At 35.1% G+C, this 25823-nt stretch overlaps 1 protein-coding gene across 1 annotated transcript in view; it reads right to left on the bottom strand.

Moving 5' to 3' along the window:
- The window catches only part of Nos (Nitric oxide synthase), a 343349-nt gene that overhangs the window by 121912 nt on the left and 195614 nt on the right, over nucleotides 1-25823 (bottom strand). The window contains exons 3-5 of the mRNA XM_085819909.1: nucleotides 15215-15357; nucleotides 3336-3498; nucleotides 209-300 (exon numbers count right to left, since the gene is read on the bottom strand). Coding sequence (XP_085676035.1) covers nucleotides 209-300; nucleotides 3336-3498; nucleotides 15215-15357 — 398 coding nt within the window. The remainder of the gene's footprint in view (nucleotides 1-208; nucleotides 301-3335; nucleotides 3499-15214; nucleotides 15358-25823) is intronic.

Below are 25823 nucleotides of genomic sequence, written 5' to 3'. Positions count from 1 at the left end.
AAAATTAGTTTAAATGAAATAGAGCAAAAAATGTGTATAATTTAATAGGTCCTGCAAGGAGGACATGCGTTGTCCACATCAGATATTTTACTTTTATTTTCTATTCTGTTCATTATATATTGAATCCCAGAGAAGTTATTTGTCAAATTGCAAATACCAATACCAAGACCCGTCAATACACAATGACGTTCAATAAAAGAATGCTTACCTGATATTTCCTTTGTTAGTGGCATATTTAATATGATTACAAATGGCGTCAAACATTTCTCTCGCTGTTGAAACATATCTTGCATCAAACACCTGAAATAAATTCGTGTTCATCATACAGACTTAAATAATGTTAACTAAACTATAAATATGAAATTTTAATATTTAAACTGAAGAAAATGAAACAAAATATTAGAGTTCAATTCCATATGCATATTTATAGTAACTTATATTTCTAAAATTTATTGTAATATTTCTGAAATAAATTCGTATAGTCACATATGGAGATTTCAGAAATTTCCCTATAGGTTTTATTTGTTGATCAGTATGAAAAATTCGTGGAGATATTCCATGTCAAATTTATTATAAGAAAAAGTTACTCATTTTTGACATTAAAGGTTTCTTACTAGTGAAACAACACTCGTTACTACGTCCAACCTCTTCAAGGCTCTGGCAGCTTCTTTTTCTATGAACAAACAAAATCATTGGTGCCTAAAGATCCTGCATCTTACAATGGATACCGGCTCATGTAAATATTTTTGGTAATGAGAAGGCCAATGAACTTGCAAAGGCATCCCGTGATTCTCCTCAGCCATCCAACTGCCTAACCCTCGTTGATGCCAATGCAGTTGCCAGCCAAAGACTAATCGGTCAAGTTAAAGGAAACTCCATCCCAGAATTGAACTGTGACAGAGCCATATCTACTATCATAACCAGACTTAGGACAAATCACTTAAAAGGGATGAGGATTTCTGCAGACGGACAGCGTAATTACACCAACATTTGTCCTCATCGCCCAGATGACATCCCACTGTTTCGCCATCACATCTTCAGCTGCCTAGCAATCCAGGCCAGACTGTTTAACATCGGCATTGAAGACCCAGTGGACCTACTTTATACTGTTAGAGCTGCCGAGGTTGCAAGAGCTGTCTTTGACAGCTTCGAAGCTATATAATTGCACTTTGTCATAGACACGACATCATCATCAACACTCGTTACTGAAGTTATATTTTTTGTATTAATTATAAACGTCTGCCTATTGTTGTTGTAGGTGCGAATACTCACGTGCCTGAGCTTAAAGTCAGCCCAAGCCCACGAAATTCCTTCTGGCACGGAGCGCAGTTTTACGCCTTCGTTCGCAGCAGCCTTGAGCACCTTAGAGGTCACAGTGCGATTTGGCTCAGTTCCGCACGGACACTGCACATTTACTATAGTGTTGCAGTCAGCAACCCTAACCACTATACCAGTTGGGCGGCCGAATATCTGCCTGAATCTTGCGAGTAAATGTACTATTCATTTTTGCTAACTTATTAATTTAATAATTTTATACAAAGACAATTTAAGAATTAAATTTTGTGCTTACCATTATATACCAAGGAGTGAAAATAGTTTCATAAGATTCTGCAATTATTTAGAAAAGCTTTGAAATTTATGTATCTCATATCAATATTTAAGGAAACAAAAATTCTATAACTTTATTTTCCGAAACCCTTCTGTAAGAGTTATTCAAATGAACCTGCAACAAACTGGGAAATACTTTGTTATATTCCCCATAATCATCAAAGAATTTATTCCTCTAACAACTAGCCTTAGGAGTGTTTCCTTATGATATACTTCATACTTCGCATAGAATGGATTTCAACCTCTGTATTCAGATAGTTTTTGCACTCGAAGTAGATTTTTCGTAGGAGTGTTTTCGCAGGAGAAGACGATAAGTGGGTGCAACACTACATGCACAGGTACAGTCCCAGTAACTTTTGATGGGTAGCACGCTGGAGGATAGATCCGAGAGACTTCCGCCCCTCGTTTCCTAACACCAAACCGCTTGAGAGAACTTTCGGCTCTCCAGTATTTTAAATGACCCCATGCCGCGCAGACACTACACATTTACAAGCATACATGATTTATAAGCATACAGCGTATAGGGATTCATACTCAGGTGTAACGATATGGTGGCCAAAATCGTTAACCCCTATACCTTTCAGGATAGTGGAGATTTTTTCACAGAAGCAAATACAGAGAAATCTTAAAAAGTCGAGTCTGAAGGTTGGTTTTCTGAAAAGGGTAAAGACACGAAGGCAATCTACCTAAGAAAAGGGATGCTTTCGTGAAGGACATTTTAAAAGAAACTGGCTGATATTTACGTTAACCATGGGAAAAACCCCGGAAACCAAACGCGTAGGCAGCCTTGGGTTAGCACTCAAAATTGGTCGAATTAAGAGTATTCAGCGGTGTTAAACACTCGACCACTGGTTGGCCAAGGCTGAAGGAAACTACTATTTGATGGATGTTCTGAGTCAAACTACCAAAATCTGTCATCAGTAATTTTCAGCGTGCCTGGGCCAAAGACACATAATACTCAAGTGCACATTGGCAGCGCAACCAAGAGTGGGGCGTCGAGTGCAGACCAATGGACTGCTGCTTTCACAGACCAATGAGCTACTATAGAGACCTACTAGTCCTGTGATGCTGAATCTTTGAAAGTTCTTGTTTATATTTCACGTCACATTTGTTTCTTAATACCCAGCATAATTTTCACAGTAAAACAGCAATATTATAATTATTTCGCAGACAAAACTGGGCGGCAAAAATTTTTCAACCATCTTTATTCGGCAAAAGCCATGTGACACATAAAAAAGTATTACTGGAAGACAACTCGTCCATTCTATAAGGCCTCTCAATCAGTTGCGATACCAATGTGCATTTTAGAATTATGCGTACAGGATGTGTATTTGCTTGCAAATTCCTCTTCTTTGAAGAAATAGTTAATGGGACTGTTTGATTGCGTTGTGGAATACGTGGTTTTCTGAGCAAACTGCGTTAGTTTATGGTTCCTTATAGTTTGCTTATCTTCAAAGCACGAAAACTGTCCTACAGCCCTCAATTTTTATTTTGTAGTACCACTGATATGAGATGTCTTCTCCTTTCGGAACTTTCAGCGCTTCACACCGAGTATCTCATCTGTCTTTCCTGGTTTCGTTATTTTATCCCAGGACATCGGTGCGAGAACAATTAACGTTATTTCTTGCACCTGACTTGACATGTTGGTTTCACAAATATGAACAACTAGTACTTTTATATTTGAGCAATCGTCATGTATTGTTTTATATCTAGAATTTTAATTTTACCTGCAGCTTGGACCACTGTATCCTTCCAATACATCTGGGGGCATTTCTCCAAGCTAGTTTGGCACCATATACCAATTCAGTTTCTTTTAGCTCATATGATCCGTTAGCTTCTACTTCGCTTGCGACTTCTTTCCATCTTCGTACGTGGCTGGGAGAATTAAGTCTAAAAATAATCAAATAATACCATTTTGAAGCAAAGAATTAAAAAAAAATAGTGAAAGGTTAGATATAAGTCTCTCAGTCAAGATTATTTTATAAAATCTGCTCATAAAACGTTTTTTATCATTTTGCAAGTGTAATTCGACAAAAAGAGATAGCTGACAAATGTTGGACTATAACAACCTAAGATATAGGGTTTAATTTCCTAAATAGTTAGAGCCCTGTAGAGGGCGATTAGAAGAGACGAAGAAAATTAAATAAATAAAATAACTAATGAAATAATTTATAATTGATAAATGTGGAATAATTCAAATATATTTAAATACAAACAGATAAATAAGAATTTATTAAATTATAGATTAATAATAAATAGTTAATTAGTAAAACAACACATCTGACTACTCCTTATTTGGTCTTCGGTTGGAATTCACTTTCCCTCAGAAACTAAGCGTAACAGAGACAGATGACGGCTTAAACTCTGAATGCTATTCAATAATGTACTATTTTAAGAAATGATAAAAACAAAGATTGTTCATTTTTTTTCGCACACCGATGTAAAAATGTAAAACGGATAATTGTAAATGGTTATAATAAAAAAATCTGATGTGTACACCACATGACTTTCTTGTACGGAATATTAAATTATACGCATTTTTTCTTACATTTCATTTAAACTTACTAAATCTACTTCGACGACAGCGCATAAACAACAATAGAATAATTGCATTCTTTAAAATTCACTCTAGTATTTGTTTACTATGGCGACACTCTGACGCTAGATTCACTTAACAGTATTATATTTCGTTAATATTATAACTCAGAATGCACAAAATTGATATCATTTAAAGAATAGAATTATCTAATCGTTGCCACATCTTCTATTCAAATACTATAATAAAGCTAGAAGGATGTATAAAAGAAATTAAGCAAACAAAACAAAAAAAAAAAAAAAAAAAAAAGTTTTTCACAGACTGAGTATTTTTCATTCAATTAACTCAGTTTTCCCTTCGTGAGAAGGCAAAAATACATAAAAACTCAAAATATCTATATTAAAAATTACGAAGTAAATCTTAAACACTTATTTCCTCGAAAAAATTCCATAAAGGATTAAGCATGATTTAGTTCGCAATAATAAATAAAGCCGTTATCTTTGTTGTTGCAAAGCCAAGTTTCTCTAGATTGGCAACAAATCTACTATTCTGCTGTTTCAAATGTAAACAAATATGTCCGCCATGTTATTTAAAACTTAATTTCATTTAAACAGCTTTTAAATTCTTGATAATTGTACAAATATTGCTTCCAGACTTACGAAAGGCACAAAATCCTTATTCGGAAGATAAGAACAACATAATTCAATCATTTTTAAAGCAAAAAATGTACAATTTACAAACATATACGAGTAAAGAAACTGAGATCACTGAGCCGGGTAACAGAGTGGATATATATATATTTATATACGTTTGGTGCGGCCGATTGCAACCAAAATACGAGGTGCACATCTACATGTTATAGCAGTCCTATATACAAAATTTCAAAGTTCTGAGGCTACTCGTTTTTGAGTGATGCGAGATACGTACGTACTTACGTACATATGTTCGTACAGACGCCATGAAAAATTCTCTTCAGAATTCATTTTAAAGCAGTTTTATAACTTTTTGGAGGAAAAGAGTCTTTTATTCTGTCCTTACGTACAGATATAACGCAAAAACATCGTTAAATTGCATTCGATAGCGGTCAAAATGGATATTTTCGTTGAAATATGCCGCCTGAAACTTTTCGCGATTACAATACTTCCTTTTTACTTCGTACAATTAAGTAAAAATACTAGAAAGTATGAGAGTATGAGAATAAAATTTTAATAGAGAAGAGTAGCTTCCAAAACAACGAAGAATCAAACACTTTCTTACTCGAATCCCATATAACTCCGATGTAACTCTAGCTGTTAAGAAGAATGTGACGGTGGGAAAAACTTCCCCCGAATCCGGGGCACAATCTTTAAGCTGAGAGAAAAGTAGGGATCTGTAGAAGTGACCATTCCCCATATTTAGTAACACTGTTTGGAAAAATCTTCAGGTGCTCCTTTCCACTGGAAACCACTAGCGCTGGTGATATCTGACTGAAATAGTATTTCACTATGTTAATTCCGTTGTAGCTTGAAACTCATTTAGGAACACGAGCAATAACCCCGCTGCTTCGTCTTACTGTAAATCAAGAGCATCTAAAATGATAATAAGTCAGCGGATACGAAACAGCAAGCAGAGGAATCATTTCAGAATGAGAAAATTACTCGTTCTCAAGCGAGCTCTTAAAACTTTTACATTTCCTTTAGAATAAATTTTTGACATGTTTATTGGGAAGGAGATCTTTCCTTAAAAGTATCAAATACCGTGCAGACGTTCGTTTACCAGATACAGGCATGCCTTTAGAAGTTAGAATCAGGTTTTAAAACTATTTATTAAGGTAAGATCTCAAACGAATTTTCTCCTGAACTTGTGTTTCAATTTCATAAAAGAAGTCTCGAAGCCCCTCTCATTTAAGGCTTCGCTGCGTTGCAGCTATAATTACGATTTAAACTGAGAAGTAGCGAGTCGGTCTCCTGCGCAGTTTGAGCTCTGTTAACATCTCATTTTTTAAAATTTGCCTGCTTGTTTTCAGCTTTGTTTTCTTTTGAAAATATTGCGGTCGAAAATAAAGCGGTTAAAAAAACTTCGTAGTTTATAGACATCGTCGTCGAAAATATCGCGGTAAAAAATAAAGTACCTACAAATCCTCGTATGACGATAACATCGCACATGTACGTTTTTGAAATCCCATACTGACATATTATGTAACTGACTTTCGTCATAACTAACAAATCGACATCTAAAAAATAGATTTCACGCTATACATGAAAATGTTAACGACACTTTCAGTATAAACAGAAACAAAACAATATATAATTTTCACTAAAACAATATCAAATTAACAAATGTAAAAGAAAATAATTTGATCATTAACTAAGCAATTTTAATAGAGATAACCTCATGTAGTTATTTATCTTCCATTATCTAAGCATTTTTAGACTGTATTTTTCATAAAAAATCGTCAGTAAAACTTTATACAAGCGGTTAATTTATTTAATTTACGGACCTTTGTTAATTAACCATGTAAATTTTATATTCTATTAAGTTCTAAAGGTTGCATTAATTTTCTACTCATTTTCATTTTTTTTTTTTTAAATGCTGAAGTTTCCTTCTTATTTTTTCAGCAAAAATTTATTATTTCGTTCAAAATACGAAAAAATCCTAATGTCTCTACAAGAGTACCGAGAATAGTTTTGACAATTTCTGTTTTTCAGTAATTTTTTTTGCCAATTTTACTAACACGATGAGTGCCTATATGCAATAAGGTAAATTGCATGAGCGGGCCACAGGTATCCCCGATTCCAATAATTCGCGGGAAGCTATTTCGACCATTCTCATCTTCGTACGACTTTAATCAGCCAAAATATTAATTAAAGACTCTGAAAACGCTAATTTTCGCCCTTGTTTTTTCCGATTGGCAACAGTCTGCCACACTGGAGATAAAACTTTGCTTTATTTCGAAAAATGTTGCCATTGTCGAAAAGTGTTTTCTTTCAAATCGTAGAGTTTGTTAACAAAACATTTGTACGTTTTACAAACTATGAAATAAAAATACCATTGCCAAACATTAAATATGTTATTATTACATAATGTTATATTCTGACGTTGAAAAAAGCACGCCATTGCATGTGACGTCAATATGTCGAAAATGTTTCGTTAATGTTGTAAATCAATAGCAGCTGTCGGCAACTTCATTGCTTCAGGTTAGGATATTTGACACGGTATGTATTGCCACGTTATTCATATTGAGAGAAAGTTATTATATTACATTATATCATGACGTCGTATGTAAACGTATTAACCTGAAGTGTCAAAATGAAATGTTTGTTTCCTGGTTTGGCAACAACAAACTGTTTACGAATTGGCTGTTGCTTGGAAAGAATGTACCGACTTTATTCATATTGAAATGTTTTTTATGCACTTTCTAAGTACTTTCCCTTTACCATCCAAGAATTCTCTTACTCAAGTCTCATTTTCAAGAACTCCTGTCTCATTTTCATCCTGGTAAGGGCTGACAAAATCGGAAGTGACAGTACAGATAGATAATGGTGCTAATTGACATAAACTTTGCAACTATATAACAATAAATCGTAAATGTTACGTTTTTGCGTAAATTTTGCAACATTTCAAAACATGAATATTCCTATTGATATTTCAAGCACACCTTTTTAGAGTTTTATTATAAAAAAGTTAAAAAAACTATCTGATGTAGACACTACATGACTTCCTTGTATGGTCTATTAAATTATACACATTTTTTGCTGCATTTCATTTCAATTTATTTCTTCGATTTTCATTAAAGATATATTTCTCATTGAATCGATTCAGATCTTGTAAGGATCTTAAGTTTTACTAACGTTTATTTTTATTTTAAATCTTTACTATCACTTCTTATTTTCTACTTCCGGCCAGAATTAAAAGCTTTAACTTATTTATGCAAATTTGTCTGGCGAACGCCAAGTACTTAAGTTGTGGCTTTTTGCCAAGCAAGAGAGAGGAAGGAGTTAGTCGAAGCAGGCCGCTTGCCTTAGCAGTTTTACTCGGTTGCTGGTTGCCTTCCAGGCCAGAGGTTTAATCCTCTTGATAATTTTAAACGTATTGTAGTGTTAACAGTTCTCTGTACTACATACGGCTTCCTGTTAATATACGGCCAATCTTCCACGTAGGCCCTTGTTTATTATTCCAAATTTAAGTTAGAGTTTAGTTAATATTTTTATATTCTTACGTTCAGACCACAAGTAGTTGGTCTCTGTATTCCGAAGTACGGAAATTATTGTAAAGAGTGAAAAATAAAGGGTTTCGTACACCCTTCCTGTGTATCTTGTCTACCTCCCACATTTATTGAACATAGCTTTAGTAAGCTCCCTGTTCCGAGTCAGGTCTGTGCATGTTCCCAAAGAAAGTAAGGCGGAGCATTGAACCTGATAGTGGCGCCCAACGAAGAAGAATATGGCCGAGTTTCAAGAAGAACCTGTGCTGCCTGCAGAAGCGGCTCAGAATCCAGAAATGCCAGCTGCCGCCCTGGAAGGATTTGGTTACATCGTCCAGACCATGCGCGCAGCGATGAAACCAGAAGCAACATTTAATGGAAACTCACCGGTAACCAGTTTTTTTGGAAAAATTGGAGGACCACTTCATGATGTATCCCGTGCACGAGTTCCAGAAAGTTACCTCAGCTACCAGCGCTTTGAGTGGCCAAGCGCTTAATTGGTTCAAATGTATAGGCAGAAGTCTCTTGGGTCAAGCGGGAAGTCCCACCTATACTTACGAAAATTTCAAGACTGCCTTAGTAAAAGCCTTCCCTGTCGTAATGAATCGTGCGAAATTAGAAACGGAACTTTTGAGCATATATGAGCAAAGAATCGAAAATCTCTCAAGCTTTATTTTAAGAAAAATTCACGTCTTCAAACTCTTGTATGGAAACCGTCCGGATCCTGAGATAATTCAAGTGATTTTGCCGAGGTTACTTCCCCAAGTACAAGACTTTATTGAATTAAGGAATCCGACTACACTGAAAAAATTATTTGAGCTAGCAATCCAGTTTGAAAGTAGAAGAACGGCGGACATTAAAAGAAGACGCCAGTATGAAAAACGAAACCTCTTTGGTGAGCCAAGACCACAGCAAAGTCAAGCACACGGCTACGGAAGCAAAGCGAATCAGTGGGCAAGGAAACCCGAGCATCCAAAAACAGCCGGCAAACGTCGACAGTTCAAAAGCAATCCAGGAAAAAAGTCTCAAGGCCAGTGGAAAAAGAAGGAAAGCATGGAAAGAAAAAAGGATTTAAACTAAAACGGATTTCTGCTGACGGGAGGGTGCGGAAATCCGAAGGCCAAGAGAACCCTTCTTCCTTCAAGTTAAATACAGTAATGGTGAAAAATTTGACTCTTCCGAAGATTGAAGTGTTGGTGAATAACGTCCCAGCCACCGCACTCCTGGATACATGCGCGCAGTGTTCCTGTGTGGCAGAAGATTTTTTTAGGAAGTATTTTCGGAAATACCGCATATATAATTCAGATAATACGACAGTGTTAGCTGCGCAAGGAGAAAGATGTAAGTGCATAGGTAAATTACCTCTATACGTTCGTATCAAGGACGAACAAGTAAAAATTATGTTTTTTATAGTAAAGAATCTGCAAGCACATATCATCTTAGGAATAGATTTTCTTTCAGAGACGGAAGCAACGCTGGATTTTAATGAAGCGTCCCTTAAGCTGACGATGAAACCAGTTCGAGAAAAAAAGGCGGAACCGCCGATGTTAAACCTTGACCACCTGCCTAATGAAGAGCAACAAAGAATCCGACAAGTGGTAAGTGAATTTGCTTCGTTATTTAGTGATATTCCAGGATTTACTCAAGTTACTAACCACAGTATTGACACCGGAGATTCAATGCCAGTTCGCCACAAAGCATACCGGTATGATAAGAATAAAGAAAAATTATAGAATGGCACATTAGCGATATGCTACATAAAAAGATCATAACGCCCATCTCAAGTAGTTACGCTAGCCCGGTGGTTTTATGTAAGAAAAATAATGACTATCCATTGACACATCCAAAAAGGTGGCGATTCGCGATTGACTATCGTAAATTAAACTCCATAACTAAATATCCCGTATATCCGTTACCTATTATTGAAGAAATTCTAAGGAATATAACGTCTACCAAATATATGACGACTTTAGACTTAACGACTGGTTATTTTCAAATAGGGCTTAGACCGGAGGACGTGCCTAAGACTGCTTTTATAACCAAGTCTGGCACTTATGCATTCCTGCGTATGCCGTTTGGCCTTTCAGGGGCACCGGCAACATTTCAGCGATGTATGGACATTGTGTTAAGGCCTGTTCTTGGAAAGTCCACATTTATCTATTTAGACGATATCATTATTACTAGTGATAATCTGGACCAACATGTACAGGATTTAAGACAGGTGTTTTCATTATTAAATGAGGCCGGTCTAAAAGTTAATGTCGAAAAGTGCAAATTTGCAGCCCCTGAATTAAAATACTTAGGTTAAAAAATATCTCAGAAAGGAATCGAGACAGACGAATCAAAAATAATCGCTGTGCAAAAGTATCCGCCGCCAAACACGCCGAAGAAGCTGTCTTCTTTTCTAGGACTTTGTTCATATTATAGGACCTTTATAAAAGATTTTGCAGCTATTGCTGAACCATTGTTAAAATTAAAAAGGAAAAAGGCAAGATTCTCGTGGACGGCCGAAGCCAATAGTGCTTTCAAAAAATTAAAACAAGCATTAACGCCAGCCCCTGTGTTGAAATTTCCTGAAAAGGATGAGAATTTAGAAATTTCAGCGGATGCTTCGGATTATGCGGTAGGAGCGGTACTTTCGCAAAATCAGCAGCCCGTGGCACTTTTTAGTCGAACTTTAAATCAAACACAAAGAAATTATTCCGCGACTGAGAGAGAGGCACTTGCAGTTCTTTTAGCAGTGCAAAAGTTCCGAGTCTATTTTGGAAAGGCGCCAATAACAGTGTACTCTGATCATGCGGCGGTAACTAGATTGTACTCAGGGAAAAACTTATCCCCAAGGTTAATAAGATGGGCACTCAAGCTACAAGAATATAATCTGGTAATCAAGCACACCCCCGGAAAGGAAAATATCGTAGCAGATGCCCTATCCAGAATAAAAAAAGATGAAGAAGGTAATACTGTAAAGGTGGCAATGCTCACAGCATGTACAATAAATTCCCGAGAAACTGTAATAACCGAAATGGGTAAGGATCCTGAGTTTGGAAGCATTTATGAATATTTAAAGGATCCTGAAAATTTTAGCCACCAAGATATTGTGGCGATAAGAAATAGGGCGGCCCATTACGAACTATTAGATGGTCTATTATTTTATACAAAAATGCAAAAATGCATTACTTCAAAAATGCAACATACTTTCTCAGCTGAGTCGCAGTGTTTCAATTTTCAATTTTTTTTATTTTTCGGCTGCTTGTAATATTACACTAGTTTAGTTACAACATGATACGATTTACGCATGCAGTGTTATATTTGCTAATTTTTTTATGAAATAATAATATTGAATTTAAATCAAGTTCAAAAGCTTTTTACCCATATTTTACATTTCAGCTGGGTTGCATTGTAAGGATCTTAAGTTTTACTAACGTTTATTTTATTTTAAATCTTTACTATCACTTCTTGTTTTCTACTTCCGGCCAGAATTAAAAGCTTTAACTTATTTATGCAAATTTGTGTGGCGAACGCCAAGTACTTAAGTTGTGGCTTTTTGCCAAGAGAGAGGAGAGGAAGGAGTTAGTCGAAGCAGGCCGCTTGCCGTAGCAGTTTTACTCGGTTGCTGGTTGCCTTCCAGGCCAGAGGTTTAATCCTCTTAATAATTTTAAACGTATTGTAGTGTTAACAGTTCTCTGTACTACATACGGCTTCCTGTTAATATACGGCCAATCTTCCACGTAGGCCCTTGTTTATTATTCCAAAGTTAAGTTAGAGTTTAGTTAATATTGTTATATTCTTACGTTCAGACCACAAGTAGTTGGTCTCTGTATTCCGAAGTACGGAAATTATTGTAAAGAGTAAAAAATAAAGGGTTTCGTAAACCCTTCCTGTGTATCTTGTCTACTTCCCACATTTATTGAACATAGCTTTAGTAAGCTCCCTGTTCCGAGTCAGGTCTGTGCATGTTCCCAAAGAAAGTAAGGCGGAACATTGAACCTGATAACGTCACTTCGCATACATAAAAATTCCAAATATCTTCATTAAAAATTGTACAATGCAGAGAAACCTAAAACGCCAAATACACTTAAAATCAGTTAAAGAAAAACAGTTTTTGGCTCTTAAAATTACAGTTTCTAAGCAAAAATTAATTTTTAACAAAATTTACGGTGCAAAAACATTTAAAATTAACTTGTCTCACTGAGCACAAAGACACGAAAATGGTGCATCAGTTGACTTATTTCAATATACTAATAAGAGTTTTAAATACCAACCAAAAACCGCCACTTTAGGCTTAGCAACATTAGATCTTTTAAATGTTGATAATTCTCAACTATTGCATTCAGATTAAGTAAAGGCATGGTAACCTTAACGGGAACATAATTCAATCACTTTTAAAGTAAAAAATGCACAATTTACCAACATATGAGAATAGACAAATTGAGCTCAACGAGCATGGCAACATGGTGAGAATATATACATACACACACATGCACGTTTGGCGCGGCCGAATGCAACGAAAAAGGGAGGTGCCCAACTAGATGTTATAGTAGTACCATATGCAAAATTTCAAAGTTCTGCGGCTACTAATTTTAGAGTTATCAGACGTACATTCATACGTACGTACAAACGTCACGATAAAAAATCTTTTCTGAATTCCTTTTAAACCCACTTTACAGTCTTTTTTTTAGCAAAAATGAGTCTTCTATTCTGCCCGTACGTACAGATGACACGCAAAAAATCGTTCAAATAGTTTCGCGATCGGTCACAATGGTTAGTTTCTTTGGAATATGAAATTCGAGATTTTCGTGACTACATTACTTCCTTTACTTTGTACAAGGAAGTTCAAAAAGAGGGAAATAATTTGATTTCAACTTTTAAGATTTACTAGCGGGCAGCTGCGAAACCAAAATTTATAAGTTCTATGTACACTTGAAAAGAAAATGCATAAAAACATTTCGATATGGAAGAAATCAATTCAACCAATTCGTAAATAAGTTTTTTGTTTCCAAACCAGGAAACAAAAAACTTTTGACACTTCAGACGTATACGTACGAAGTCATAACTTAAATTTAATGTAATATAGTAATTTTTTCTCAATATCAATAAAATAATTAATGTGGCAATAACATATCGTGTCAGTTATCTTAACATTAATTAAAAAGGATGCTAATAGTAGCTATTCATTTAAAATGTGAACATTAACGAAAACGTTTCGACATACTACGGCGTCACAGGCAATTGCCAGCTTTCTTCTGCGTCAGAATATGATATTATAGTATAATAATAATATATTTAGTTTCTCGCAATGCTATTTTTAGCCCGCCCTGTATTATACTTAAACAAATTAAATAATGAAGAATCTGCATAAATGTATGTATGTGTCTTGCATTTGTAATAAAAGAACGGTACTTAGGGTCATCCAATTTTAAATAACATAATCCTCCACCGAATTTGGGCATCTGAAAGACCTAGTTTGGAATTCGTTTCAATATATATTTCATATTTTGTCAGACATTAAAGTATTTTTGATTAAAAAATGCAACGATTTCAAAGCGAGGAATGGCAACACTGTACGAAAAAAAAAAATTTATCTTCAGCGCGCGACACTGCATATCGGAAATTTTAAAATTATCTTGCGATATTGCTGTTGCGTTGAATTTTATGGTTTAAGTGCGAAGAACATGATACTTAATAAATAAAGGTAACACACAAAACGTTAAATAAACGCCCCTTAGGGCATAATGTAAAATTTGAAAGCTTTCAGATTTTTAGTCCAAAGGGATTTGAATCCTGAAGGACTATTAGTTTCGTTTTGGCATTTTGCGTCGGACTCATAAATGTCGGTTCACTTTCCAAACTGTTGCCACAAAATGTTAGAGTCCTGCATTATATTTGAAGAAATTAAATAATGAAAAATCTGCATAAATGTATGTATATTTCTCGTATTGTGATAAAACAACGGTACATAGAGTCATCGAATTTTGAATAACGTAATCCTCCAACGAATATGAGCATGTGGAAGACCAAATTTGAAATTTGAAATTTGTTTTATGATCGATTTCCTATTTTTTAAAACTTTGACGAATTTTTGATTAACAAACTCAAGGATTTCAAAGCGAGCAATGGCAACGTTGTGCAGAAAAAACATTTTTATCTCCAGCGCGTGAGTCTCTGTATCGGAAATTCTAAAGATATGCTCGTTTTAAAACTATTTTGCGATATTGCTGTTGCACTGGATCTTATGGTTTAAGTGCGAGGAACATGATATTTAATAAAGAAAGGTAACACACAAAATGTTAAAAAACGCCCCTTTGGATGTAATTTAAAATCTGAAACATTTCAAATTTTTTTTTCTATTTTTTATTTCATATTTTGTAAAACACAAAAATTTTTTATTAACAAACTCTACGATCATTGGAAATAAAGCTATCAGCGATCAGTCGCAACACTTTAAAATAAACCAGATTTTTACCTCCAGTCCGCGCGAATGTTGCCACTCGGAAAAAATGAGTGCAAAAATAAGCGTTTTCGGAGTTTTTAATTAATTCCTGAAGATGAGAATGGTCGAATGGCTTCCCGCGAATTTTTGGAATCCGGGTGTACCTCTTCCGAAACTCAACTCCCCGTTGTTCCTGAGGAGATAATGCAGTGCCTCCTACATACATGTATGTAGGAGGTACTGGATAATACCGCAAACAAACAGACAGCCTAGCAAGGATTTTTATAGTATAGATATCGAATGGCTGAGAAGAAACAAAATGATGGTTTTCTTAAATCTTACATAACGATTTAACGGAGATATGGACAAGGGAATAGATGCACAAAATAAAGATTTTTGCCCTTAAATAAAAAGCTAGAGATTTTAAATGAATGTTTTAAATTCTGAAAGATCATACCTTTTGATGCTGGAGAAATACTGATCAAAGAAATGTTTTGCGTGCTTCAGGACCTCATCTTTTGGTCTTGGAGTACCAGTGGGTCGTTTTGGAGGCGTAGACATGACAGATCCCATACATCGTGTCGGGCTGCATTGAACAGTCTGAAAATAAAATGCGAAAACTTTGATAAGAGAAATATATTGAAATATTTTGATAAGGGAAAAATATATTGATAAGAGAAATATATTGAAATATTTCGATAAGGGAAATATATTGATAAGAGAAATATATTGAAATATATTGATATTGATAAAGGAAATATATCGAAATATTTTGATAAGAGAAATATATTGAAAAATTTTGATAAGAGAAATATATTGAAAATATTGATAACAGAAATATATTAATATTGATAAGAGAAATATATTGAAATATTTTGATAAGAGAAATATATTGAAAATATTGATAAGAGAAATATATTGAAATATTTTGATAAGAGAAATATATTGAAAATAGTATTAAGAGAAATATACTGAAACATTTTAATAAGATAAATATATTGAAAATATTGCTAAGAAAAATATATTGAAATATAAATAAGAGAACTATATTGAAATATATTGATATTGATAAGAGAAATATATTGAAATATATTGATATTGATAAGAGAAATATATTGAAAATATTGACAGGAGTAAAAGGCATTTCTCCCGCCTTAGCATGTTCCGCCTTAGCGTATCTTCGTAGTGTAGTGGTCAGCATGCTGGGTGCGTATTCCAGAGATCCGTGGTTCGATTCCCGGCGAGAGCGTTGCTCATTTTTCATCTTTCCTGTTTTCAAAATATATCTAATGTCTCTACAAGAGTTCGAAACGACTTATTTTAGCTAAGATATGAAGAAATGACTTCTCAGAAAACTGAATAAGCAACAGAACAAGTTTTACAGACGAAGTAGAAGCAAAAGTAGCCATTCGGTATTGCAGGAAATGAAATTAATTTTATGAAATGAAACTAACTCAAAATTTTGAAGTATTTTTTACTCTTTAGATTTAATAAAAATTTGAGAGGTTTCAGATTTGAACGGTCGCTCGAAAGGGTTCGTAAAGGTATTTTAAGCTCTCGCTGACGTCCTTGCAGTCTGCAGTTACTCTGATTCGTACTAACCTCCCCCCCCTTTTTTTTTTTTTTGTCTTTTTAACTTTTATCAAGCATCCTTTTTTTCGCACGTAACACCATATACAATTCCACAGCAAGATTACAAAAATTTTAACAGCAGCATAGCGGTATACGTTTAGAATTCTCGATGCAGCGTTTAGCATACGTTTTTCTTTCTTTCTTTTTCTTTTTTTTTTTTTTTTTTTCAGTTTTATCCTCAGTTTATGATATCGATGTTCAGTTTTCTTACTCAGATGGCTCTACAAGACATTAGTCTGTAGAGTCATTAGGTTAATTCGAAGCAGAAAAGATGAAAAATATGCAACCGCCTTCGCCGAGAATCGAACCACGGACCTCTGGAATACCTGCCCAGCGTGCTACTGTTACACCACGAAGGCACGCTAGGGAAGTGGGAGAAATACCTTATAAGTATTTTTGTTATTGACGCTTTGTGTGTTTACTTTGTTTATTAAATTTCACATTCTTGGCGCTGATGCTACAAAAACTTCGATTCAACAACAAAATCACAAAGCATTTAAAAAGCAGAATATCTTTAGAATTTCCGATAGACAGTCTCGCGCGTGTGAGATAAAAGTATTGTTCTTTGCTTTAAAATCCTTGAACATGTTAACCAGAAATTCGTGAATGTTTTCCGAAATAAGAAATAGATAATAAAACCAATGAGAAATTAAAAATTCCGCCTTCCAAGAACTTTAAAAGAATTTTTGAGTAATAAACTCAACGATTTCAAAGCGAGCAGTGGCAACATTGTACGGAGAAAACATTTTTATCTCCAGGGCGCGAAACTGCCTAACGGAAATTGTAAAGATATTTTGTTTTTAAATATTTTGAGCCCAATGTGGAGTTAGCTCAAATGCTCTGGAAATGTGCATTTGTCTGTAAATGAAGGAAAGGGCCGTTTGGGCGTAAAATATTCAGACATTTTAATTTTTTTATTATTTATTTAAATAAAAATTCTTATTTTTATTTTTATTATATTTTTAAATTAAAAAAAGTTCATGTATGCGCGCCTTTTTTACATAAATATGAACATTATTAGCTCCACTCGTATGTGAATAGTTTGTAGGTAGGGCAATTTCAATGGAAATTAATGTAATAAAAGGCACCTGTTTACGAGTTACGAGAAGAGGTGTTACGAAAGCAAATGAAAATATACAGTGTGCTACGTTTCGCAGCTTTCAGCAAGTAAAAACGTTTTAAATTTTCTTTATCTGGGGCCATTTCCCCACGTTAATAGAAAACATCAAGAAAGAAGGAGGATGGTAATTAATGCCCAAAGGCGATTTTATAATAAAAGCGTTACCATTTTCCTTCATTGTCCCGAAATTTTACTCTCTTAACTTAATTTTCGTTACTTCCAATCGCTAACTCTCTCAAGATGAAAGTTCACTACAGTTTACGTATTGAGATAGCGTTAAATTTTACGGAAGTTTAATTTAACACGAAGGCAGAGAATGGTATGGGTACAAAACCCAGGCATGATTAAGCTCAAACTCCATGTTTTTCTTTTAATTTGTTTACATTTTAATAAATTAAAATGCGAAAGAGCTTAAGATATTTATCTTTCCAATTTAATCTGTTTGACTGATTAACAAACGTAAATGTTTAAAAGCAATAGCTGCAGTTATTAAGGTTGTCACATTTTAAACTTTTGAAATGGATTGATTTAAAAAAACGCACTTAATTAATTAGGATATATCTAATAAAACATTCAGTATTTTGTTATAGATTGCCGTTATACATTTATTTAATTTTCAGAGACGCAGAAGATATGTTATAACATTCCCATGTTTGTCTAAATGTATATTCATCTAGTATCCTTCATAATACTAATTCAGAAGTCAAACAACAAAAATCAGAGTTATACTTTCAAAATTTTCACAGGACACTCATTTGCGGTTTTGCAGCTGAGGATGGTGGTTCGGTAAAACCATCGAAACTAGTCCTATGAAAATTTTGAAAATATAACGCTGATTTCTGTTGTTTGACTTCTGAATTAGTATTTATTCGGCGTGTTATTGTGTCCTTATTCTTTATAATGTTTCTCTGTTCCAGTAATATAATGTATAGAATATATTCGTAATAAGAAAATAATGCAAATAATAATAAACTGCTGAATCTTCTATAAAATACTCTTAAAATATGTTAAGAATAGTTACTAGCTAACTACATTAACATTGATTTCGGAAATGTATCTGTGTCGGCGGAAAAATCAGACATACGATGATCTAGAATTAGTTGAAAAGGTATTATTTATTTTGCATATTTATATAATTGTTTTAAAAAAGTACAATTTGTAAACAATTAAAAATTTAATATATATTATAGATAAGTATATTTATTAATAACAATATTATAATACATTAATACAATTAATTACTGTGTATACATTTTCTTATCTTAGATGAAGCAAATTTGTCAATTACTTAAAATTTTTTTCTTTCCATATTTAAAAATACTAGATGACTTGGGAGATCTGGTCCCATCGTTGATTGTAAATATGTCAAAATTTATTTCAATTTGCTCAACGAACATTCATAGCTAGACTCCTCTCTCCATTAATAAAAAACACTTACAGTAATATAATGCATTTGATAATGAAATAGTAAGGAGTATTTGAAGTGCGACTCTTAGGTTTGGAAAGCCTTTTCTCCGTAGATCTCTAATGGAGTTGTAGGTTCAGTTTTTTTTCTGCTACGGAGTAACATCTTGCAGTCACATTCACTGCTCAAAACAATTAGAGGATATTGTCGGTTCGATATGAAATAACCATATATAATCGACAACCTTTTTAACAAAAGATATACTAGAAATTATAAAGAAAAATTATCACTTTTACAAAGTTGTGAATATGCAAATTTAGTCTGTGACGTCGAAAACTATGCGTTTTAGACAACGAGTAAAGAGCGACCTGTAGCATTCCTTTCGTAGTAAGAGATTAAAAAAAATTGACACACGTTGAATGCTTTGTAGCAGTGAAAACTCAACTAAGAACTTTGTAGCGGTGGAAACTTCAGCAAGATGACTCGACTAAGTCATCTTGCTGAGACTGACTTAGTTGAGTCTGTAGTCAGGAAAGCATCAGTCGTTTACAGAAGAGTCAAACGCAATCCATTGTAGCGGAAGCGTTAGAAGTTTCCAAAAATGTCATTTTCAGGTTATGGAATCGGTTTTGGGAAACTGGTTATGTTTGAGAAATTCGAGACAAGGTCGTGTTATCGTTTTAAAATAAAAAGCGGGAGCTATACGTGCATTTCGTTTAAAAAACATGTACCTCTATTTTGGAGAAATAAAGTGGTCAGAAAGAATGTTTTGTATGCGGAGATATTTGGTTGATGTACTGCAAACGTTTTATTACACATTTCATCAGACAAATGAAGAAAATAAATAATTAATTTGTAGGGTTTATATTTATTTTAACTAACATTTATTTTAAGTTTAAACTATCTTTCCTGTCAATCCTTACTTTCCCCTGGAACTGCCAATGCCAGAATATGTAAATTGGAGTAGAACGCGCAAGCATTCAAATTATCAGCGGAAGTAGTATGATTTAAATAGAAGGAAATGAGTTCGGTGAGAGAGTTATTCTTACTTAGCGAGCGCGGAGGTAGAAATCGAGAATTGAAGAACCCCGCGTTGCGGCCTATGTGCTTGGCGGGAAGTAGTTGCAATTGTTCCAGTGAGCTTCAAGTCTGCTGAATTAGCTGCGGCTTTTGTAAAACGCGGTGAGTTAGTTATTTTAGAGAGCCTCGTAGTTAGAATATTGTCTTTACTTTCTTTTCAGGTTCTTATTTTTATTTTGACTGCCGAGTTGGCACCGTTTGTAAGCGTCAAGAGAACGCAATTGTAATTCATTACGTTGAATAAAAAGGGACTTAAACCCTTTACAAGACTCTGTGGTTTATACAAGCTTTCACAGTCACCCTTGGTTGCGTGCAAGTTGTAGGCGCGCAACGTTATATTGGCGCCCGAACACTTATCGAACTGAAATGGCCGAAAACTGGATGGAAGCCGCTGGACAACACCAAGAAATGACAACGCAGTTAGAAGGATTTGGATACCTGGTCCAGACTTTGAGAGCATCAATCAAGCCAAACGTCTATTTCGACGGAAAAAATTCGGTGTCCGTATTTTTAGAAGGTATAGAAAACCACTTTCAGCTCTACCCTCTGCCTGAAAGACAAAAAGTCGCCATCGCCACATCAGCACTAAGAGGACAGGCCGCGCTATGGTGGAAAAATATAGAAAAATTTCTACTAGGTGAATTTGGAAGCCCGACGTATACATTTGAAAATTTCAAAAAATCGTTAGTAAAGGCCTTCCCCATAGTGAAAGATCGCGCACGGCTGGAAGCCGAGCTATATAGTTTCTATCAACGGGATACAGCACAATTGACGGACTTTATTTTACGAAAAATCAAACTAACGGATATGTTGTATGGGAAAAAACCCGATGCGGAGATAATTGAAATAATATTACCAAGATTGTTACCCGCTGTCCAAGACTACTTTGAAATTAGAAACCCAACCACATTGCAGGAACTTTTCGAATTGGCGGTGAAATTTCAAAATCGCAGAATAGCGGAAAGAGCGAGAGGGGAAATATATTCTCAAAGTACCAGAAGGAAGGAGGAAACCAGAAATGGAAATCGCTCATATGGGGGAAAGAACTATCAAGCTAACGCATCGAAACTCGAAGGTCAAGGCCCAAAAAGAAAATTTGAAAATAAGCATCCGCGTACCCAGAAGACACAGATTGAAAGGAAAGCTTTAAACGACTAGAGGGGCCTGTGAAAGGGAGGGTCCAGACCCCGGAAGTTTTAGAAAAACCCTCAAATAGACATCTAAATACAGTCATCGTAAAAAACTCACAGCTACCAATGATACAAGTCCTGGTTGGCGATGTACCAGTAGAAGCCCTCATCGATACAGGGGCAGAAGGAAATTTCATGAGTGAAAAGTTCTTCAAGAAGAATTTTTATAGGATACGACTATTCAAAACCAGAAATACGGAAATTATAGCGGCGCAAGGAAAAACATGTCACTGCATCGGGAAAGTATCATTAAACTTACAGATAAAAGAGGAAAATCTCAAAGTATTAATTTTTGTGGTGAAACACCTCCAACACTCTCTTATTTTAGGTATGGACTTTTTAAGGGCCGCGAGGGCCAAATTAAATTTTCAAGATAGTTCCGTGGTGCTGGAGATGGACCAGAGGGTGGTGGAACCTGCGGAGACACCTGAATTGGACCTTAGCCATTTGAATGACCAGGAAAGTAAAGCAATACAGCAAGTGGTGAGTAATTTTTCTCATTTGTTTTCAGAAAAAACCGGGAAACTGTCAGATCGCGACTCACAAGATTCAATTAAATGCCGAAAAACCTTGTAGGACTAAACCGTATCGCTATGATAAACAAAAAGACTTAATCATCGAAGAACATATTCAAGAGATGTTAAAGAATAAAATAATAACGCCCATAAATAGTGAATACGCGAGTCCAGTCGTACTATGTAGGAAAAAGAACGAGTTTCCTCCTTCGGATAAAAGGGCTTGGATGTTTGCTATCGATTATAGAAAACTAAATAGCATAACTAAATTTCCAGTTTACCCTTTGCCGGTTATAGACGAGATCATTAGACAGATCAAATCAACGAGATATATGTCTACTTTGGACTTAACGTCTGGCTACTATCAAATAGCTATGAGACCCGAAGATATACATAAAACCGCGTTTATAACAAAATCGGGCACTTATGCATTTTTACGCATGCCCTTTGGGTTGTGTGGGGCCCCATCAACATTCCAGAGAGCTATGGACATTGTTCTAAAGCCTGTCCTAGGAAAATCAACTTTAATTTATCTAGATGATATAATTATAACGAGTAGTACGTTGGAACAACACATTAATGACCTCGAACAAGTTTTTAAATTATTAAAAGAGGCCGGTCTTACAATTAACGCCTCAAAATGCAAGTTCGCAACTAAAGAACTTAAATATCTCGGTTATAAAATTTCGCAAAAGGGTATAGAAACGCAAGATTCAAAAATAAAAGCTATTAAGAATTTCCCACCGCCCAACACCGCCAAGAAACTTTCGTCTTTCCTTGGACTATGTTCTTACTATCGATCTTTCATAAAAGATTTCGCTAATATTGTTGAACCACTTATCAAATAATCAAAAGAAAAAAGAGTAAATTTACGTGGACAGCTGAAGCTAACACAGCTTTTGAAAGATTAAAAGAAGCGCTTATTAATGCCCCTGTTTTAAAATTCCCTGAGGGGGACGAAAACCTGGAAATTGCGGCAGATGCATCAGACTATGCGGTGGGTGCGGTTCTTATGCAAAATAACCATCCGCTGGCATTTTTTAGTAAAACATTGAATCAAACACAAAGGAATTATACAGCTACAGAAAGAGAAACATTAGCCGTATTAATGGCTGTACACAAATTTCGAGTTTATTTCGGCAAATCGCCAGTAACAGTCTTTTCGGATCATGCGGCTGTTGGTAGACTTTACTCGGGAAAAAACCTAACGCCCAGGTTAATAAGATGGGCTTTAAAACTCCAAGAATATAATATCACAATAAAATATAAACCGGGTAAGAAAAACAATGTAGCTGACGCACTTTCTCGTATAAAACTGGACGATGAAGGTAATGAAATTAAATGCGCTGTGTTGACTTCAAAAATTTTAGATTCTAGAGATACGGTTATTACTGAACTGAAAGCTGATCCTGAATTTGGAAATATCTATGCTTATTTGAAAGACCCCAAAAGCTTTGAGCATACAGATATCGATGCGATAAGAAATAGAGCAAAAAACTATGAAATAATAGATAATTTATTATTCTATACGAAAACAACAAACGAAAATCTTGAGTATAAGCCAGTCATCCCAGCCTCGCTTCGATTAAGCATTTTGAAGGAGTTGCACGAAAAAAAAACAGCGGGCCACCTCGGGGTCAGAAAGACTATAAAAAGGGTACGCGAGGCGGTATATTTCCCGCAATTATACAAAATAGTAACGGCGTATGTCAGGTCCTGCAATCAATGTCAGTTAATAAATAATATTAATTACAGCCCGGCCGGGTACTTAAATAGCATTCGCGCTACATTTCCGAATGAAATTTTAGGCATAGATCTTCTTGGTCCCTTCCCCCAGAGCGAGTTAAATAAAAATCGTTTTCTATTAGTAATAGTAGATCATTTTTCAAAATGGATAGAAATTGTTCCACTTAAACGCTCGTCAGCCAAAACAGTCGCAGATGCATTCTTACACAGATACATTTTAAAATACGGTGCACCGATAAAAGTTATTAGCGATAACGGTAAACAATTCATTAGTCAAATATTTGAAAACATATGCAATGGACTTGATATACGCCATATCAAAATGGTTCCGTATAGACCACAGGCTAACATAGTAGAAAGAGTTAATAAAAACATTGTAAAAATAATTCGCAGTTACGTTAGCACACATCACAAGCGCTGGGATGGCTACATAAATGAATTAGCTTATGCTTTAAGAACGGCACATCATGATACTACGGGAAAAACTCCAGCAGAATTATTTTTAGGCAGAAAGTTAATTACGCCTTTAGATAAATTATTCTTTGTGCAACAAAGAGAGCAGGAGTTTAAACAAAAGGAAGTGCAAAAGCTAATTGATCAGGCGCTTAAAACCTCGGATACGGCAAGAAATAGGCAGAAAATTTATTATGATAGAAAACGCCGTGAAGCAGATTTTAAAGTTGGGGATAAAGTATTGAAGCGGAAATTTTCTTTATCAAGTGCCCCAGACAATTTTATGGCAAAGCTAGCTCCAAAGTTTGAAGGCCCCTATGTAATTCAGGAAATCAAAGGAGTAGTGTTATATCTTAAAAACGAGAGAGGGGAAATCTGTAAAGCAAGTCCCGACCAGGTGAAAATGTACTATAATCCAAATGATTTTGAAATCCTTAAAAGTTTCTTGCAGGACTCAAGTCTAAACGAAATAGAAGGGTCAGAGACTACAACAACTATTCCACCACCCAAGAAACGGAGAACTGAAGAGAGACCTAGCACTTCTACAACCCGGACGTCGGTATCAAAAAGAAAAAAGGATTTTCAAACTCCGGCGTTTAAGAAAAACAAAAATACAGATGAACCGGGTAAAGAAACCGTGGTAAAGACAAAAACACCACCTACAAAAGATGGCAGGAGAAATTACACATCAAGGAGAACGCGCACACGGCCACAGAGTCAGGTGCCAGCAAGGCCGCCGTTCCGGAAACTAAAACGCCAACAGGAGGCACAAAAATACGACGAACAGAAGAAATTCAAGAAGGACTCCAGACCGGAGGACGTCACGACCAGCCGTCCCAGGCAGAAACGCAAAGGCCAACAACCAGACGATTACTCCGTCAAGAGGCCAGCATGTAGAGGACGCAAAAGAAAGAGCAACGTGGCCGACACTCGGAGATCAATAAGGAGAAGATTGACATCCATGAAACCTCTAACTTGGGATCAATTTTGTCAAAAACGGATGACGGAGTTTCAAGCATCGAAAACTCAAAGATAAGTTAAAACCTTCTATAAATTTATTTTTTTTTTCTCTTTTGTTCCGAAATGTTATGCATAAGTACGAAGTTCTATGTTTTGACGAAAGTCAATATGTCTCGGTTGAGATTTAGTTTTGTTTTACTTTATTTAGCTAAGGCAAAAGTATTATTTTCTTTAAGTGTAAAAGCTAAAAACAAGCATTTTCTGTTGGTCGAAAGACTAATTCTGTTATGTTAAAGCCAAAATTTGGCCGGAGATAAAAATAACTTCGTATTCTTGTACTAATAAGAATTTTAGTTTCAGTGCCGCCAGCTTGGCGAAGAATGAGTGAAGTAAAAATTTATTTTCTCTTATTCATTTTATGGTAAATTGTAAAAAGCATATGTGTTAAACTTTTGTAAATGTATGTAAATACTTGCATGTTATGTAAAAGTAGAATTTAGTCTAGAAGCATAAAATTGTAGATGCTAAAAGTGAATGCTTAAAAGCAATGAAGTCAAAATTTAAGTATTAAACTGTAAAGTCATGCTTTAGAGCGAAAGCCTGCATGTTTAAAGATGAATGAGGGGGAAGTTAGAATGAATGTGTTTTGTAGGGTTCTCCACCTACATTTGAATTTTTAAGAATATTAAAGTAGCTCATTGAGTTGTAGAATGTCGAGTAAGGTGTGTCTATTTGGTTGTTGAATTCTAACAAATCATGGTGGTTAGGGGAAGTGTTGTAAGACTAAAACACGAATATTCCCGTTTGACACCACACATGGTGGAGAGCCAGGGTAAAGTTAAATTAATGCTTGAAAAATTGAATGAATGTGAAGTAAGCAATAACTAAGAAAAACGAATCGTTTAAAAACAAAAAATTATTGTGTCAAGAAAGTGTAAATTATAATGTATGTAGAAAGATACTGA

This window comes from Stegodyphus dumicola, chromosome 7 (assembly GCF_044657685.1).
Source record: "Stegodyphus dumicola isolate Sdum_Otavi_A_Nest chromosome 7, ASM4465768v1".
Classification (NCBI taxonomy): domain Eukaryota; kingdom Metazoa; phylum Arthropoda; class Arachnida; order Araneae; family Eresidae; genus Stegodyphus; species Stegodyphus dumicola.
This window is presented reverse-complemented; position numbering and strand designations above follow the sequence as displayed.